Source organism: Enhydra lutris, unplaced genomic scaffold (assembly GCF_002288905.1).
Source record: "Enhydra lutris kenyoni isolate GAN:26980312 unplaced genomic scaffold, ASM228890v2 scaffoldscaffold6, whole genome shotgun sequence".
In the NCBI taxonomy this organism is placed as follows: domain Eukaryota; kingdom Metazoa; phylum Chordata; class Mammalia; order Carnivora; family Mustelidae; genus Enhydra; species Enhydra lutris.
The window spans coordinates 575981-593254 of NW_019154090.1; the positions used below are offsets into that span (position 1 = coordinate 575981).

The window sequence follows — 17274 nt, forward strand, 5'->3', positions numbered from 1 at the left end:
AAAGGTCTTGTTTATTTGGCAGAGAGAGAGAGAAGAAGCAAGGGGAGTGAGCGGCAGGCAGAGGGAAAGGCAGGCTCGCAGGGAGCCTGATGCGGGGCTCCATCCCAGCACCCTGGGATCACAACCTGAGCCACCCAGGCGCCCCGAAATCAGGCCGTTTTCTACACAAATCCAGCTCCCTTCTAGGCAACCAGGGGCTCGTGCTGCACGGCGGCTGCCCCGTTCATGGAACCCTATTTCTCTGAGGACAAGGGTGGGCACGTAGTTCACCTGCGCTGACCCCCTTCCCCACAGCGACCCACTAGCGCTCCCAAAGCCCCGCCCCGAGGCCCCGCCCCCGAAGCCCCGAGGTCCCGCCCCCGAAGCCCGAGGCCCCGCCCCCCAGGCGCGTCCTGGGCCGCACCTGCCCCAGCCCCAAAGAGCGGCTCCGAGCGGTGAGGGACAAGACACTCCAGAGGTCGAGCACAGGAGTGGCCGTCGTGTGGCGTGGCGGGGGGCGGCTTGGAGGGCCACTTTGCTCCCCACCTGGTCTGAACCCCAGCCCAGGAGGCGGGCGGGGAGCAGGGTTGCCCGCGCCTTGTTGGAGGGTTCTCTGGAGTGACCTGTCCCCACTCTCTGCGCCACCAGGGACGCCAGCAGTGAGGCTCGGACCCTCGGCGGCCGTCGGCCCTTCTGGTTTCTGTTGGTCCGCTTTCCCGCCGCTGCGGCCCCTCCCTTGCGCGACCCTGGGCTCTGCGCCGGTGGCCCCGGGAGCATGGAGCCCTTCCTCAGGAGGCGGCTGACCTTCCTGTCCTTCTTCTGGGACAAGATTTGGCCGGTGGCCGCGCCGGACGATGGCGTCCCAGGGCTCCCCCACCCTGCGGCCAGCGCTGAACCAGAGCCCCCCGCCACAGAGCCCTGCAGCCCCCCCGCGCCCCCACAGTTCTTCAGGGCGCTCTACGACTTCACCGCGCGGTGCTCGGCAGAGCTGAGCGTCAGCCGCGGGGACAGGCTCTGCGCCCTCAGAGAGGAGGGCGACTACATCTTTGCCCGCAGGCTCTCCGGCCCGCCCAGTACTGGGCTGGTACCCATCACCCACCTGGCCAGGGCCACCCCGGAGGCGCTCTCAGACCACCCGTGAGTATCAGCTGCCCGGGCAGTCAGGGAAAAGGGCAGGACTGAGTCCCAGGATCACATGTCCAGGAGCCGTCCTGCTTTCCTTCCCTCCCTCCATCCCTCCCTCCTTCTGGGGTCAGGACCCTCCAGGCCTTGCCACGCAGCCGTGGGCAAACACACAGGGGTGGGGGACAGACACCAGGGACTGTGTCCCAGTATAGCTAAGAGGGAATGAGTCCAGCAGGAGCAGTCAGGGCCAGCGGTGAGTCAGCTGGACAGCGTGTGTGCACGCCACTGGCTGGGCGTGCAGCTCGGAGGGCCCTCTGGGGCATGGTCCAGCGAGCCAGGGGCTCCTGATGAGGACATAAGAGAGGCTGTCCAGATGCTGTGAGGGAGGAGGGGGCGACCAATGGGTACAGGGGCTGATGTGCTGAGTCCGAGGGGAGAGCTTGTCTGCCCCCTCACTGATTCACATTCACCCGGATCTCTCCCTGCTGCACCAGGCCAGGTATGGGGCACACTTGGCCTGGCCTTTGGAATTGCTCCCAAAGAGCCTTGTTTCGAGAGGTGCAGCCATTCGCCCCAACATGCCCAAAGCCCCCAGGGCCTGGGCAGTCTACAGGCTGGGCTTAGGGTCTGCAGGACAGGGTGGCCTCCCGGCACAGCTGTGAGCCGTCTCCGCCTGGGCCCTGTCCCTGGAGACAGAGCCCCTCAGCTCTCCCACAGCCTCCTGGGGGGTTTGCACGAGGCATGGGAAAGCCTGAGTCCCAGGAAGGCCCCTTCTGAGGGGACTCCAGCCCCTACCCCTGGCCCAGCCTGCTGGGAGGGGTGGGAGGGACCAGGCAGCCATTCTGATAGGACAGGGGCCCAGAGCCCTCCGTGAGTGGAGGACAGATCCCATGAGCTGCTCTTGGAGGGTCAAAATGGGGTGGTGCCGGGAGGAAGTGCTAATGACTGTTTGCCTGGGCCGGGGATGAAAGGGCTGGCCACGCTGGCTGTGTCATTAGCCCTAGACACCTGGCCGTCTGTCCTCAGGGCTAGACTGGCCGGACAGGGGGAGGACCATCAACCCTGATAGTGAGGCTTCCCCAGTGTCATCCTGGCCGCTGCCCCACCCCAGGGAGAGACTGCCAGAACGTCCCTGGCCCTTGGTCCCGGGGGAGGGCTGGGGATGAGGGCACTGGTTCTCTGTGCGCGCGCAGCCCTGCTGTCCCGTGAAGGGCCTCGGGGGCCCCGCCCCTGGGAGCTCTGCTGGCTGCTGGGCGCCAGAGGGCAGTGCCTGGCTGCCGGGCCCTTGGTGGCTGGAGCCCCGGGGCCTTAGGGGGCTGTACCTCTTGCTCCTAGTCAGTGTGTCTTGAAACGAGTTCGTCAGCTTTCCACAAGCCTGCTGCCCAGCCAGGTCTGCTCTCGGGGACCCGTGTCTCACGTCCCGCGTCCTTGACCCTTCTCTGCCCCGCTTGGCGGTCTTCTCTTCCGGCGTTGCGGGGGCCTCTGCCTGTCTGCCGTCGCCCCACTCTTCAGTGTCCAGCTCTACCCTCTGGGCAGCCCCTCAGCCCAGCCCCAGGCTTGGCTCTGGCCACGTTGGTTCCCAGCCCCTCCCTGCAGCTCTTTATGGGGCGCAACTCGGTGCCCCTCCTGCCAGTCCGCGGCCTCCCCCCAGGCTTCAGCAGCACCCATCCATCCAGCCCCGTCCTTTCAGGGCCCCCGTCCTGTGTCGACTCACTCTGCGTCATGCTTTAGGTCCTCTGGAGTAAGTGCTGGTCCAGCAGCCGAGGGGTCAGAGCTAGCCCCCTGGCCCTCCGAGCCCGGGGTTTCCCCACTTTAGAGGGGACAAGGGCCATGCGCACAGGGCTGTTCCCCGAGTGGTTGAGGCTCTCCCTTGGGGAGCAGGCCTCCTGCCCCAGGGTCCCCAGAATCCACAGGAAGCAGGAGGTTCCAGGCTGGGAAGCCGACTCAGGCGTGGGGTTCCCCTCCCTGGACCTTGGGAAGCAGACACAGGGGATGGGCTGGGGCCAGGAGCCGTCCCGCTCTCCTTCTAAGAGTGTGGAGCCAAGGAGATGCATGTGGTATTACTTGGGTGACCGCAGCCCATGTGGGGTGTCAGCCGGGGGTCCCAGCAGGCTCTCCCCTGTCCTTGTCCATGTGCAGCTGTGTGGGCTCCTGGACTTGGGGAACTCCCTCAGACTGAGGAGCAGGCCCCTGGGAGCCCCTGCTGCCTGGGTGCTCAGAGAGGGAGCATCTCTGTAGATGCGGAGGGCCAGGGGCTCGGGCTGGCCTGCACCAGGCAGGGCCTCTTCCCGGCAGACATGGGATGCTCTGAGCCTCCTCAGCCTCCCCAGAGTCCCTGCCCAGCCTGGCACCGCTGCCTCCCCCAGGGCCTTCCTGGACGAGCTTCTGTCGGCCCCACGGTCCACCTCTCTGCAGGCTAGGGGCGGCTCATCGGGGCCCCCAGGCTCCCGGTGGACCCCCCCCCCAGTAGGGGCTCAGCAGTCTTGAGCTTGGTAGGTCAGCCCCTGGCTGGGGTTGGGTCCTTCTGGGAGCAGGGGTAACGGGCACTCCGGGGCTGAGATGTGTGGACGGACGGTCTCACCAGACTCAGGTCACCGTCAGTGGCAGTGGGAGCTCTGTGTTGGCCCAAGAGGGCCTCCCTGATGACTCCAGAGGTGGGGGCACCGAGGGCTAGGGGCGGATGCAGACCTGGGGCCGGGACCCCTGCCCTGGGCTCTGGGAGCCCCTGGTTCCTGAGCGACAGGGGCGTCGGGCTCGGGCCTCATGGGGGCAGGGTCCGTCCGTCGGCCCGGTGATGACCGCCGCGCCCGCCCTTCGCAGCTGGTACTTCAGCAGCATGAGCCGCGCTCGCGCCCAGCAGCTGCTCCTGTCCCCGGCCAGCGCCCCGGGCGCCTTCCTTGTCCGGCCCAGCGAGAGCAGCCGTGGGGACTATTCGCTGTCAGGTACCGGACGGCTGCTCGAGCCTCTGTCCCCACGCTGACCTCGGGGTCAGTGCTCCCCAGGCTTTGCCGGCCCCACGTCAGGCCTGGGCACCTCACGTCCCTCGCCTGCTCTGCCCACCTGCAGGCTCACTCACCGGCCCCCTCCCCCTTCCCTCCCCTGCCCATCCCCCACCAGGGCTCTCTCCTCACTCACCCTCCCCTCTCACGTCCGCTCACTCTCGGACTCATCCATGCCCTGAGTGTCCCCCGAGTGCCCGCCCTGCGCCCCCCTCACTGCCCCCAGTTGGCAGCTGCCCACACTCCCCACTTTCCTGTGAGGCGCCGAGGCCTGACCTGAGCCGGCCCAGGGAAGGTTGTGGTGCTTACCCGGCCAGGGTGCTGGGAGGGTCAGGGGCAGGCTGCCGCAGAGACGCGGCCCTCACCTGTGTCCGCTCCCAGTCCGGGCACAGGCCAAAGTCCACCACTACCGCATCTCCACGGCGGCCGATGGTCTCTACCTGCAGAAGGGCCGGCTCTTCCCCAGCCTGGAGGAGCTGCTCACCTACTACAGGACCAACTGGAAGCTGACCCAGAGCCCGCTGCTACAGCCCTGTGTGCCCCAGGTGGGCCAGGCCCCGGAAGCACCTCCAGCCCCAATGGCCAGCACACGTCCGGGGCTGTAGCCAGGCAGCAGGCCCAGGCCGGTCTCTGAGCATGGCTGGGGGGTCCGAAAAGGCCTGAGGGCACTGGGAGCCCCGGCCACACCTCCACACCCCAGCCAGGGCCCTGTCTGGGGTTGGGTTTGCCCTCGATGGTGCGGCATCTCCATCTCTGGGGACTTCTGGGGCTGGGGTGGGATGAGACCTGGAGGGTCCCCCAGTCCCAGACCCAGCTCTGCAGAGGGGCCATGAGGACTGGGGACACGCTTAGGGAGGCGTCTGGGAGGGTGCTCGCAGCAGCCACAGGCCCAGGCAGAGGCTGTAGGAGGGGCGCTCGCTGGGCCGTGTGCCCTGGCTCGGGCGGCGGCCCCGCTCTCGGGGCCCGGCCTCCTGCCGCGGGCCAGGCAGCGATCCGGTTGCTCCAGGTGCTAATGGCAGCTGGCCGGGCGGTAATGACTCTTCGTGGTGGGCGTCCGCCCCGCAAAGGTGCCACTTAGGGCCCGGCTTCAGGAGGTCCACACCTGGCTGCCCTGGCCTTGGCCAGGCAGAGGGGCTGGAGGCCTGGCGCTCTGGGAGACACCGCCCCCTCTTTCCAGGGAGCGGCAGGCAGAGGCCCGGAGTGTCCCCCGCCCCCTCAGAAGCCCCCCCAGCAGGACGAGTGGGAGCGGCCTCACTCCGAGTTTGCCCTGCGGAGGAAGCTGGGTGAAGGCTACTTTGGGGAGGTGTGGGAAGGCCTGTGGCTTGGCTCCACACCAGTGGCCGTCAAGGTCATCAAGTCAGGTGGGTGAGGCCTGCTGGCCCCTGCCCGCCCTGCCCTCGGACCCCTGGAGCCCTGGGGCAGCCACAGGGTGGCGTGGGTGGGTCCTGGAGCCGTGTCCTGTCCACAGCCTACATGAAGCTCGCGGACCTCAGCAAGGAGATCCAGACCCTCAAGAGCCTGAGGCACGAGCGTCTCATCCGGCTGCACGCCGTGTGCTCGGTGGGCCGGCCCGTGTACATCGTCACGGAGCTCATGCGCAAGGGCAGCCTGCAGGCCTTCCTGGGGAGTGAGTGGCTGGCTCCCCGCCCCCCGCTGGTGACTGTCCGGGGGGCCCAGGCTTCCGTGCACAGCTGTGACCCTTCGAGGCTGTACCAGGCTCGACCGTCCGAGGCTCAGAGGGGTGTGGTGGGCTCTGGCCCGTGGGTTCGGGCCCCGGGGCGCAGTCAGAGCCTTGTGCTCCGGGTGGAGCCGAGAGCAGTGGGCTTGGGTGCGCCGGTGTCCCCGTCCCCATTCCTGTGCCCCTCCCCGGCTCTGGTCTCTCTGGGGGCCCAGGAGCAGTCACTGCACAGCATGGCCCCTCCCGCTGCGTGGCCTGGGCTGGGGGCACCGCTCTCACCCCGTCTGAGGGTGAGGACACTGAGGCGTGTGGGGAGGTGACAGTGCAGACCCTGCCCCCCTGACCGTCCACCTTGCCCCACAGGCCCCGAGGGACGGGCCCTGGACCTTCCTGTCCTGCTGAGCTTTGCCTGCCAGGTGGCCGAGGGCATGGGCTACCTGGAGGGTCGACGCATCGTACACCGTGACCTGGCGGCCAGGAACGTGCTCGTTGGTGACGACCTGGCATGCAAGGTGGCTGACTTTGGCCTGGCCCGGCTGCTCAAGGTCAGTTCGGGCTGGGGCCCCCAACCCCGCCGTGGCTCAGAGGGGAGGGAGCCACTCGGCCCACCCACCCCTGGTCTCCCCACACCCAGGACGACATCTACTCCCCAAGCAGCAGCTCCAAGATCCCCGTCAAGTGGACGGCGCCCGAGGCGGCCAACTATCGCATCTACTCGCAGAAGTCGGACGTCTGGTCCTTCGGAGTTCTGCTCTATGAGGTTTTCACCTATGGCCAGTGTCCCTATGAAGGTGGGCTGCAAGGGAGCCTGAGGGAGGAGGCAAGGCCTCAACAAGGCCTATGTAGTCTGAGGAAGGAGGCACAGCCTGCCCCGGGGAGTCCCCGATTCCAGAAGGGGCACCATGCCTCCAGGCCACCTGCTGGGCCAGGTCTGGCCAGGAGCTGGGGGGAGGTGTGCACTGTGACCCTGCGCAGAGGCAAGGCAGCCCTGCCCAGCCCCTCTTGTGGCCCCTCTGCAGGACTGAGCAACCACGAGACCCTGCGGCAGGTCACGCGAGGGTACCGGCTGCCACGCCCAGCCCCCTGCCCTGTGGAGGTCTACACGCTCATGCTGGAGTGCTGGAAGGGCAGCCCTGAGGAGCGGCCAGCCTTTGCTACGCTGCAGGAGAAGCTGAGTGCCGCCCACGGGCGCCTCGCCCCTGCCCACACGTGACCTGGGACGCTGGACACGGGGGCTGGGGCCACGCCTCCCTGCCTGGCGTGTCCCCCCAGGACAATACTGGCCATTGACACATCCAGGGGCGCCGGCGGCCTGGAGCGGCCTCTGGCTGTGGTCCTCACACCCTGACAGACGCATGGACTGGCACACGTGTGTGTGGAAGATGTCCCCTCAGACGGGAGGGCTGGTGTCCTCTGCTCCACGGGACCTGGTGTCCCTGGCGAGGAGAGGTCTCAGCACAGCCGTTGGGGTCACGCCTGAATGTTGTCCAGCCATGGAGATTTGCTGGACAGAGAAGACCTGAGCCTGGGCCACGGCCCCCTGCTCACCCCTGCTGCCCCGGGCAGCCCGACTCCTCCCAGGGCCAACAGCCAGAGGCTCCCCAGTTTTTGGCAAAGTTCCCCATGGCCAACGCTGGGCTCCCAGGCCGAGGCGGCACGGGGCCGAGGCGGCACGGGCTGGGCACACCTGCTGGCTGCGTGCAGACCTGAGTGCTCGGAAAACGTGCGGCGACGGACTCAGACCTGCATCGTGCATGGGCCCTCAGCGCCCAGACCCGGAACAGCAGCTGGAGCGGATGGGGAGGTCTACCAGCTGGTCCCTGGAAGCAGAGCTGGCTCCCATGTGGCCCAGGGCCCCACCCCAGGGGACTCTGATGTCCCAGGGAGCAGGACCCCTGCGGGACCAAGCAGCCCACTCCATCTCCCTGGGGCTGGGATTGAAATTGGGGGAGCCTGGGTCAGGCCACGGGCAGGGCAGGCTGCATGGTCATTCCTGGGGCTGGGAGACTCGAGGTCCTTCTCTGGGGGTGGGGTGAAGGTCAGGGGTTCTGGGTCCCGGGTGCTGGCCCGGGGTCAGACAGGGGTGGGGCTAGATCCCATGGTGTTGGGTCAACATGCCTGCTCCTGCTCGGGCTGATTTCAAGCCACCGTTGGCGTCACTGAATGAGGAGCCGGGTGGGACACGCCTGTTCTCACTCACCCAGCCAGCTCCAGTCACCACAAGAGGGACCCGAGGGGCATGGGGACCAGGCAGGTGTGGTCTGTGTTCAGGGTCCTCATCCCCCACCGTCCTGTGACCCCCTGGTGACAGCTGTGCCCCCGGAAGGCTTGTGGGATGGAAGGGCAGAGGCATGCCGAGCTTCTTGTCCCCTGGAGGGAACAGGCCTCTATGCACCGTTTAGGGTCAGCTCTGCACTGCGAGGCCCATTAGCCCCTCCCCTCCCCATCAGCCCCTCCGGCCCTGCCCAGGGGCTGGCACGGGGGGAACTGGGACTCCGCGGTGGGCACAGAGGCTGTGCAGGGCTAGAGTGGTGGGGGGCTTCCTGGAGGAGAAGGAGAGGGTGCCGAGGTCACCACGGGTGAGGGCAACACAGAGGGAGGAGGTGGGCACGAGCCACTTGAGGCCAGACCAGCCTGGGTCAGGGCTGAGCCTCGGGTGCCAGCGTGGGCGGGGCTGGTGGGAGCAGAAGGGTTCGGCCGGCAGCCTGGATCAAACCCTCCTGCCCTGAGAGGGCTGAGGGGCCTCCTGGTGAGGGATGGAGCTGGACGTCCCCCCCGCCCACCCCCCGACACAGCAGCAGTGAGTGTGACGTGGGCCTGAGGGAAGGGGTGTGCTGGGCTTGGGACCAGAGGCGGTGTTGGTGGCGGTCCGTGGTGCACTCCTAGCATGTCTGTCAGCCACAGGCCCAACAGTTTTGGTGCCTGGGCCTCCAGGAGGGGCGGGGGACTTTCTGTCTCAATGCTGTCCCGCTTCCCCGTGTTGCCCTGGCAGAGCCCTGGACGTCTGCCCCGAGAGACACTCCAAGGCCCTGGGCCTGAGCTCACGACCGGGTCTGAGGGCAGGGGTGACCGGAGCACGCTGCCCAGCAGTGAGGGCTGGACACGAAGCCCGGGCGCCATGGAGCGCCCCCCCCAGCCTGCCCCTTGCTTTGCTCCCTGGCCCCTTCCCCACCCTCGTCGTCAATGAAAGCGGCGCCAGGATGATCGCCCGCTTGCTTGTAATACACAGTCCTCTCGATCTCAAAATGGAGCGAGTGGTGCTTAAGTCAGGCTTAGTACAGGATTCCCCTGGTCATCGTCCTCCTGGAGCTCCCGTCATGGGCCAGAGTCCCCACAGCCCCTCAGACGGGCAGCCGAGGACCGAAGGCGCTCACCCCGAGCCCTCTCTATGCCCTGGTCCCCATCTCGCCTCAGGGCTCTTTCTTCTCTGCTGTGGCCCCTGCTGTCCCCCAGCCCACAGCCCCCGTGTGGGCTCCCTATTCCCAGCACCTGTCTGCCCTTTACTGTCCCCTGGGCCTCCAGCCACGACCCTGTGAGCTCGCTGGCCCTCTGTCCGGCGCCATCCCAGAGACCCCGGAGTGTTGGGCAGGGCTCCATCCCTCGTCTCCCCCTCCCACCTCGGTTCCACTCATCCCTGAGCCCCCATCGCTAAAGTGGACCCCAGGAGGGCCCTGTCTGACGGCTTACTCAGTCCTCCCCTCCCCCACGTGGTGGGCACACATCCTGGAGCAGGTGGGCAAGAGCAGTTCCCAGGTGGCCCTGGCCTCAGCGGGTCGGAGGGTCGGGGGGAGCCCTGGGAGTTTGGGCAGCCCAGGGAGGGAGCCCCGGCAGGTGCAGGTGTGGCTGGCCTGGCAGGGCCTCTCCTCACTAGACGTGGGCCGGCCCCTCGGCTGGGTGGGGACCGCCTGTCAGGGTCCGCCCCACCGGCCACGGCTCCCAGCCACAAGGGGTGCTGTGGGCTGCTCAGGAACTGGCTGTGAGGCCAGGAGGCCGGTCCTGCCGTGGCACCCGCCATGGCGTCCTGGGGCCAGGCTCCCCCGGGCCCCCAGTATGTGGGCCTCTGGGACTTGGAGGCCCAGAGGGATGAGGAGCTGACCTTCCGGGCGAGGGCTCTGTTCCACGTGGCCGGGAAGGAGGAGGAGCGGAGGTGGGCCACGCCGCTGGATGAGGTGGGCAGGCCGCTGACCGAGGGCTACGCACTCCACAACTACCTGGCCGAGAAGGAGACGGTAGAGTCTGAGCCTTGAGTGTCCCCGTGGCCCTTGTGGGACCCTCAAGGTGCCCCCCCGGCCCCCTGCAGCCCCTCAAGAGCTCAGGGCGGGGCAGCCCTCCAGACAGAGATTTGTGCCACTGCGGCTGGGTGCTGGGGAGGGGCAGGGTGCTGGGGAGGGGCAGGGTGCTGGGCCAGCCTCCAGGAGGCCAGTGAGGACAGGGGACCCGTGACCCCGCCTCCCCGTGCCCCCTGGCTGGGGCTGGACCCCACCATCCTGGTCCCCCGAGAGCTGACTAGGCTCCAGCAGGGTGACATGATACAGAGCTGCAGGGGCGTGTGGCCCCTGCCCCTGGGCTCCGCCACAGTCACTTTGTGATGACAGGACCCAGAGGGGAAGGAGGGGCCCACAGGAGGCTTCTGGGTGGCCGACAGGGAGGGGGTCTGTGAGGGAGGCCCAGGCAGGGACTGGGCCTTTTGGGGAGCAAAGCATCACTCACCTTCCAAACAGCCGAAACCAGATGCATGACCTAGTTAGAGGAAGCAGGAGGGTCACTGCGACATGCCCGTCTGGGCGTGGGCTGCAGGCTGTCCCATCCCTGCAAGGAGGCGCCTGGAGGCTCGGACCACAGAGGGCAGCCTGGCGTGAGCACGTGCACAGCCGCCTGAGCTCTGGGCCAGGAGGGTCTGGCAGGAGACATTCTGCTGCCCGCCTGCGCCCCTGTGACCCCAAGCTCTGGAGGAGTAACGTGGCAAATGCGTGTGGGGAGACAAGCGGTGCGGTCACAGACAGCATGGTTTCAGAAGGCGGGGTCCGGGACAGGGAACATGCAGAGCATGGCTGGTGCAAAGGCCCTGAGGTCCTGAGAACCTAGTGCCTTTGAAAAGCAGGAAGGAGGCAGGGTGCTTGGAGGAATGAGCAAATGAGATTCAAGACATGCTAAGTTGGCCAGGGTGGGGCGTGACCCTCATGGGGCCCCGGGGAGGGTGAGGGGTTCCTGTGGCAGCGATGCCTGAGGGAGTAGGGACCAAGGGCAGAGCAGCTGGCAGCCCCACCCTGCTGGTGGACTTTGCCTCTCAGGTGGCCGAGGACATGTGCTACCTGCAGTCACAGAACTATGTCCACCGGGCCCTGGCCACCAGGAACATCCTTGTGGGCGCCCACAACGTCTGCAAAGTGGGTGACTTTGGGCTAGCCAGACTCCTCCAGGTAGGGCCCAGGGTGTGAGGCGGGGGTGCAGGGTGTCCTCTGTGCCTGGAGCTGGGGTGTCTGGGCTTGCCTGCCTTCAGCCTCGGGGAGGCCGGAGGGCGAGATACAGGGCTCCGGGGCCAGAGCTGTGCCGCAATGGGGAGTGGAGGCTTCCCGGAGGGCTCCAAGGCTGGAAGGGAGGCGTCTGCCCTCGCAGGGGTGCAGGAGGAAAGGGAGGCCGCACACGGGCAGGGCGGCTGGGGAGGTGGGTGTGCCTGTGCTCACTGATTTGGGCGGCCTGCCTCGCCTGTGTGATGGGGGCAGAGGCTGGGGAGCCTCGTGCGCTCGGGGGAGACATCTTCCCCACCCGCCCCGCACACAGAAGACAGGAGTGGACAGAATGATGTCCTGAGCGCTCTGTCCCCATCAGACCCTCCAGGTAGGCCCCCACTCCTTCCATGAGGTTAGACCCAAGTCCCCGTGTGCACACTTCAGTATTTCAGCCACAATCACATTTCTGACACTTAACGGGGATCTTACAGTCATCACGTGCTTCCTTAGAGCTGTTTCCAACTTCCTGAAAGCCCCGAAGTCACCAACTCGCTCCTGGAGCAGACCAGGGTCACATGGGCTCGACGGCTTCTCTCGCTGTTCCCGGTGCCCTCTGCTCGGGGGCCCTGAGAGCAGGCGTCTGGGGCCCTTGGCTCCGGGGCGGCTGTCCGGATGCCGCAGTTCCTTCCTCATCGTGAGCTGGTTGCTTCTAGAACAGCGATTCCCTCAGCACTCGGTGGCAGCCAGGAAGGGAGGCTGAGCGTGATTCCCCCAGGCTGTCCAGCGTGTCAGGGGAGCTGCGGGCAGCTGTGTGAAGCAGCTAGCGTGCCCACGGGGCTACCATGGCAGTCACAGACCGAGCATATGCTCATATGGGCCCACCCCCGGGACTGTGACACCACGTGGGGACCCGAGCATGTGCATTCCAGACCTGACCTGCCCCGCCCCCCGCCCCTCGCCCTGAATCGGAGGGGAAGCTGCACCCGCTCTAGTGGCACTGTGCTGGTCGTCGGTGCCTGAGCTGCACTGGCCCCCCATGAACCCCAGCTCCCCGCGCATGGCCAGGGCAGGGGTGGGGTGTGGGCAGCTGCCGAGGCCCACCCAGCGCGTGTCCACTTGCAGGAGGACATCTGCGTTTCCCACAACTGCAACATCCCCTACAAGTGGACCGCCCCGAGACCCTCTCCCAAGGGCTTTACTCCATCAGATCTGGTGTCTGGTGCTTCAGGATTCTTCTCCATGAGATTTTCAGTCGGGGTCAGATATCCTATCCAGGTACTGGGCCCCTGACAGCATCCCCGATGGTGGACAGGGCGGGACGGTGCCATCACCTGACTTGGCACCTGCACAGCCAGCCTCCCAGGGTGGCACTCCGGGGGCATCCGTGCACAGGGGGGCAGCAGGCAGGAGCTCAGCCCAGGGTTTCCTGGGAGGGGGTAGAGGGCAGCGTGGTGTCCTAGGGGCGAGGAGAGGCTCGCTGGGCACCAGCTTCCAGCCCCTGCAGCCCCTCTGGCCGTCCCGCCACAGGCACATCCAGCCACGAGGCCTTCCTGAGGGTGGAGTTGGGCTACCGCATGCCCTGTCCCCTGGAGTGCCCAGCCGCCGCACACAAGCTAACGCTCTCATGCTGGCACAGGGACCCCGAGCACCGGCCCTGCTTCCAAGCCCTGCGGGAGAAGCTCTCCAGTGTCAGCAGGTACGAGAACCCGCTCTGAGGGGGACGGCCTCCCTGCTGCCACCGAGGAAGGCCACCAGGCCAGGTCCTGTGAAGATGGGCCCAGCGCCGTCCTGGACCTCCCATCAGGAGGACGGGCCCACTGAAGGTGCTGACAGGTCCAGAACTGGGCTGGACACCGGGGGGCCCGCCCTCTCCTGGGGCGGGGAAGCCTGCCCTCTGCAGCCAGGGAGCTGAGGCTGCCCGTCCTCCTGTCTGCTCCCGAGACACCAGCTCCTGCCAAGTGCCAGGGCCCGCCACGGTCAACTCCAACTTGAACTCTCCAGAAGCCTGACGACCCTCCTTTCTAAAGGGAGTGGTGCTGTTGCTAGTCCTGGACTAAAGCCCACCCGCTCAGTCAGGACCTCCTCAGGTGGTACATGGGAGGGATCTGGGCTTTGGCTAGGCTCACCCTATGCCACCCAGCCCATGCCAATCTCCTCACTTGGGGGAAACACAGACTGCCCGGCACTCTGTGAAGATGGGCTGTTTGCTGGTGGGGCACTGCTGTCTCCTGCCTGCGGCCGTGGCTATCAGCAGCTGCCCACACGAGCTCTGAGGGACTCATCTGGACACTGGGGAGGCTGGCTAGTGCTCAGGCCAGATTCTGGGGCACCACTCCACTCTGGGTCCATCTGGAGTGTCGGGAAGGTGGACCTCCTCCACCCATCCTCCTGCCTGGACACAACAGGGGCAGACAGGATGGTGGCTGCAGCCCTAGGGCCCACGAGTTCCGCTGATGCCTTGGACTGGATCTGCACAGCTGTTTACAGCACGCACCCGGGGAAGACCAGCAGGAGGGGAGCCGGGCTCCCCTGATCTCATACTAAGCCCCCTTCCCCTAACCACCAGACCTGGGTCAAGCCCTGCTGGCCACTAAGCGAGTGTGGACACTGTCAGCCCACCAAGCATGCCTGCCCGAGGAGGTGGGTGGAGAATGGCACAACCACAGCCTCCCCAGGTCCCTGGTTAGTCTGTCCAGAGCCAGGTTACCTGTGGTGAGACAGTCCCTCTGGAATACCCCCACACCCCTTACCACTCGGTGTTAATTTCTGGTCCCTGTGTCTCGGGGTGGGGGGGGGAGGGCTGACCAGAATTTGTCCTACAACGGGCTGGAAGAGGCAGAACTGTTCTAGGAAGGCACCTGGAGATAGCATGGCCCAGTGGGCTGCTCCACACCAGCTGGGACAGCCTTGGTCCTGTTCCCTTACTGCCCTCCCTGGTGTCAAGAGTGGCGGGGAGCACTAGGTCCCTCTCATTGGGGGCTCCTGAACCCAGTGGCAGGAGCCAAGTCTGAGGACCTGAACCTCAGCAGCTGCCCTGGAGGCTTCTCCTAGGAACTACCTGTGCCCCCAGGCTCTGGGGGAGCCCCCCCCCCCATCCGTACTCCGCACTCGCCGAAGCGGCTTGCCCGCGTGAACCTGGGCCAGACCAACTTCCCGCCCTGCCGAGAAGTGAGGTGGGGAAGGGCTCCCAGGGCACGCAGCTCACACACACCATCAGGGCTACTGGCTGCTTGGAGTTTATTTTCCACATGGTGCGAGGCACAGGGTTCCAGGGTGTGTGGAAGGTTTGCGTGTGGCTTGGACGGTGAAGAGTGGGATTCTCTCAACTTCCTTTTTGGTGTTTTGCTATTTTGATATAAAACCTGACTGCTTCTGCCGCAGCAGCCGGCCTGGTCTATGAGAAGGGGGGGAGGGAAGGGGAGAGGCTCTGATGAGCGCAGCACCTCCCCAAGCCCGGCCTCGGCCCTCAGGATGGCGGCCCCACGTTGGCTTTGCCAGGCCGGCCACCAGGCTGCTTCCTTACGGCTTCCAGAGCTGAGTCGCTGGTGATGGTGCCGCTGGAGGCCTGGGGAGGCTCCGAGCTGGGGGAGAGCTTGTGGTCAGAGGCGACTTCCACCTGCCCCCATCTCCCGTGCTGGCCCCCAGGAACGTGTTCTCACCGTTCGGGGGACTCCAACACTGTAGCCATGAACGGGACGGTGGACTTCCCGAAGAAAAAGCTTGCCCACCAGTGGCCCGGGTCGGCCTTGGGGAGACCTGAGAGGAACAAAGGGGAGTCATGGTGCTGCTGCCTGCTCCTGGTGGGATCCCGCCCAGATGGTGCCACCAGGGGGAGTGGACCTGCACTCACCCGGGGGGTGAGGGATGGCTTCCCCAGCGCACTCCACACTTCCGCAGGAGCTGTTACTGGACGTGGAGCCCAGGCGGCCTGGAGAAGAGAGGCCCCGGTCAGCTCCGCAGGGCATCGCGACCCCTGCCCTGTCCACCAAGCGCCGGCTAGGCTGGCAGCACCCAGGCAGAGCCACAGGTCCCTAGCAGCCCTCCCCGCTCCCAGAGGAGGCCTGTAGGGCAGAGGGCGAGGGGCTTACTCACGCCGGTAGTAGTCGTGGGTGGCCACGAGCGAGCCGCTGGAGGGGATGGCGGCCATGCCGTCGCCTGTGGGCTGGTGGAAACCTGCGCACGCAGGGGTCGGGGCGCCACTCCGGTCACCCGCCGCCCCTCGGGAAGGGCGTTCCCCCCTCGGGCCGACCCGCCCCCATCCAGACGCCGGGGTCAGGGCCGCGGGCCAGATGGACCCGATGGGGTGGTTCCCGGAGCGCCAGCCCCGGCGGCGGCGCGGGTCCCGGGCGGCGCGAACTGGCCCGGCCGCAACAAAGGCGCTTTGTGCGCGGGGCCGCGGGCCTGGGGCTCCAGGAGGCGCCGGTCCGGCACGCGCGGCCGCCCCCACCCCGCGTCCCCGGCCGTCCGACCTTCGGTCCGCCCGTCGGTGGGTCCCGCCAGCCGCGGCGCCGGGGATCATCCCCCCGCCCCTCGGGCCACATGACCCCACTCACACGCTGCCAGGGGCCTCACCTCGGCGGCGACCCCTCGCGGGCCTCGGCGCGCGACCACAGGTGGCGGGGACGGGGACACTAGGCCACGGAGCCCATTTGCAGAAGAGACCGCCGTGGGCCGCTCAGCGACCGAAGCGCGCGGGGTGCGCACGCGCGGACGCGCCGGCTTGGATCGCGGCGCCGCGCTCGCGTCACGGAGGGCGGGAGCACCCCCGGCTCCGGCCAGGCCCCGCCCCCTCCTGGCCAGGCCCCAACCCCCGCCGACCAGGCCTCTCCCCGGCCCCCGCCCCGCCCCCCCCCCCCCCCCCCCGCCTCCCGCCTCCGCGAGGCCGGGTCCCGGACCCGCTCTCCTCCGCGCGTCCTGGTGGGGGCCGGCCCCACGGCATCAGTCCAAGCTGGGGCGGCCTGGCCTGGGATTGGGGTGATTAAATGACCCTCCTCCCAGGACCCGGAGCAGGGCTTATCCCGCCACCTCTCCTTCCCTAAAGGAGGCCTCGCTCCTGTCCCAGAACGAGGCTCCTTCGCCTTTCCGGGACTGCAGGTGGTCCACCCGGTCTCAACCTCTCCAGCCCTTCGGAGCCTGTGGGGGTAATGGACCCTGGCGCGGTAGGTCCAGCCTCTGCAGTGTCCCTCTCCTCTGCCTCCTCCCTTGGGGATGGAGCCTGTCCCACTCTCATCCAGGACAGACTGGGGCCTCTGGTCTGTGGGCCCCCAGCAGCATACCAGCGCCCCAGCCAGAGCTACCGTGCGTGCGCGCGTGGAGCCCTGCTGCCCTCTGGACTTCAAAGCAGGTGTCCCCTCCCCACGGTTCGGGGGAGGGGACTCCGGCCTCCAGCTTCAGCCTCCCTGCACCCAGCTGCCAGCCAGGCCCAGGCTGCAAGAGCGGGCAGGAGCGGGAGGGCAGCAGGGGCACAGAGGGAGGCTTCTTTGAACTGGCGGTTGTCAAGAGCGGCCCCCTCTTCGGGGCAACCCTGAAGTGTGTGGGGCCTTGCCGCACCTGGTCTGCAGATCGGGAGGACGACTTCCTTCTCTGGGTGGAGGTCAGCCCTCCCCACAGCCGCTCAGTCCCTTCTCACAGGCCCCAAGCCCCAGCCTCCCTCTGTACTCTAGGCCCTGGCTGGGGGGTCTCTTCCCTCGTGACGGGCGGGTGTTGAGATGTCCGCAGGGGCTTCCGGAAGAAGGCACGCGGAAGCTCTCATAACCTTTTCCACCGGGTCCTCCCTGTTTTCAAACCCCCTCAAGGATCCCTGCAGGATTCCTGGCCCCACTCCAACTTCTCACTCAGCAGAAGGGAAGTCAAGGCCTTGGGAGGGGAGGGCCTGGCAGTCCCTGGATAGGACCCTTCGTAGGGCTGGGTGAGGGTTGGGACTGTAGACTTCCTGACCGGGACTTGGCTTGGGCTGCAGTGTGGTCTAGGGCCCCTGAAGGGGAGCTCCTTCTCTACCTCCTTCATCTCTTACCGGTGGGCCAGTCCCCATTGCAAGGGTTCT

General features: G+C 67.1%; 3 protein-coding genes across 4 annotated transcripts; 2 read left to right on the forward strand and 1 right to left on the reverse strand.

Moving 5' to 3' along the window:
* The first annotated feature begins 754 nt into the window (after positions 1-754).
* LOC111141911 (src-related kinase lacking C-terminal regulatory tyrosine and N-terminal myristylation sites) lies at positions 755-6994 on the forward strand. The gene is made up of 8 exons (XM_022494752.1): positions 755-1116; positions 3925-4046; positions 4485-4648; positions 5281-5464; positions 5572-5730; positions 6145-6326; positions 6416-6572; positions 6801-6994. Exons 1-8 carry the CDS (start codon positions 755-757, stop codon positions 6992-6994), a joined length of 1524 nt encoding a protein of 507 aa, XP_022350460.1.
* A 2800-nt stretch (positions 6995-9794) lies between these two features.
* LOC111141479 (protein tyrosine kinase 6) lies at positions 9795-12946 on the forward strand. The gene is given in 5 exon segments (XM_022494064.1): positions 9795-10021; positions 11030-11201; positions 12354-12399; positions 12402-12506; positions 12759-12946. Coding segments are annotated over 5 exon segments (738 nt in total).
* Positions 12947-14451: 1505 nt separating this feature from the next.
* LOC111141713 (pancreatic progenitor cell differentiation and proliferation factor) lies at positions 14452-15944 on the reverse strand. Of its 2 annotated transcripts, none has more exons than XM_022494494.1 (5): positions 15804-15944; positions 15324-15404; positions 15082-15159; positions 14891-14987; positions 14452-14812 (listed from the first exon to the last, which is right to left on the reverse strand). In XM_022494494.1, the coding sequence occupies exons 2-5, from the start codon at positions 15376-15378 to the stop codon at positions 14698-14700; spliced, it is 345 nt and encodes a 114-aa protein (XP_022350202.1). In that variant the 5' UTR covers positions 15379-15404; positions 15804-15944; the 3' UTR covers positions 14452-14697. The 2 variants fall into 2 exon arrangements, with proteins under 2 accessions (XP_022350202.1, XP_022350203.1); XM_022494495.1 differs by having other exon boundaries at positions 15785-15944.
* Positions 15945-17274: the final 1330 nt, after the last annotated feature.

What these genes read in the sequence shown, in the direction of transcription:
- LOC111141911 (XM_022494752.1), top strand. Translation starts at nt 755, where the DNA reads ATGGAGCCCTTCCTCAGGAGGCGGCTGACCTTCCTGTCCTTCTTCTGG. An exon ending in GAGGCGCTCTCAGACCACCC is followed by an intron (nt 1,117 to 3,924) that starts GTGAGTATCAGC and finishes CGCCCTTCGCAG; the next exon opens with CTGGTACTTCAGCAGCATGA. An exon ending in TACAGCCCTGTGTGCCCCAG is followed by an intron (nt 4,649 to 5,280) that starts GTGGGCCAGGCC and finishes CCCTCTTTCCAG; the next exon opens with GGAGCGGCAGGCAGAGGCCC.
- LOC111141713 (XM_022494494.1), bottom strand. Translation starts at nt 15,378, where the DNA reads ATGGCCGCCATCCCCTCCAGCGGCTCGCTCGTGGCCACCCACGACTAC. An exon ending in AGCCATCCCTCACCCCCCGG is followed by an intron (nt 14,988 to 15,081) that starts GTGAGTGCAGGT and finishes TGTTCCTCTCAG; the next exon opens with GTCTCCCCAAGGCCGACCCG. An exon ending in GTGTTGGAGTCCCCCGAACG is followed by an intron (nt 14,813 to 14,890) that starts GTGAGAACACGT and finishes GCTCTCCCCCAG; the next exon opens with CTCGGAGCCTCCCCAGGCCT.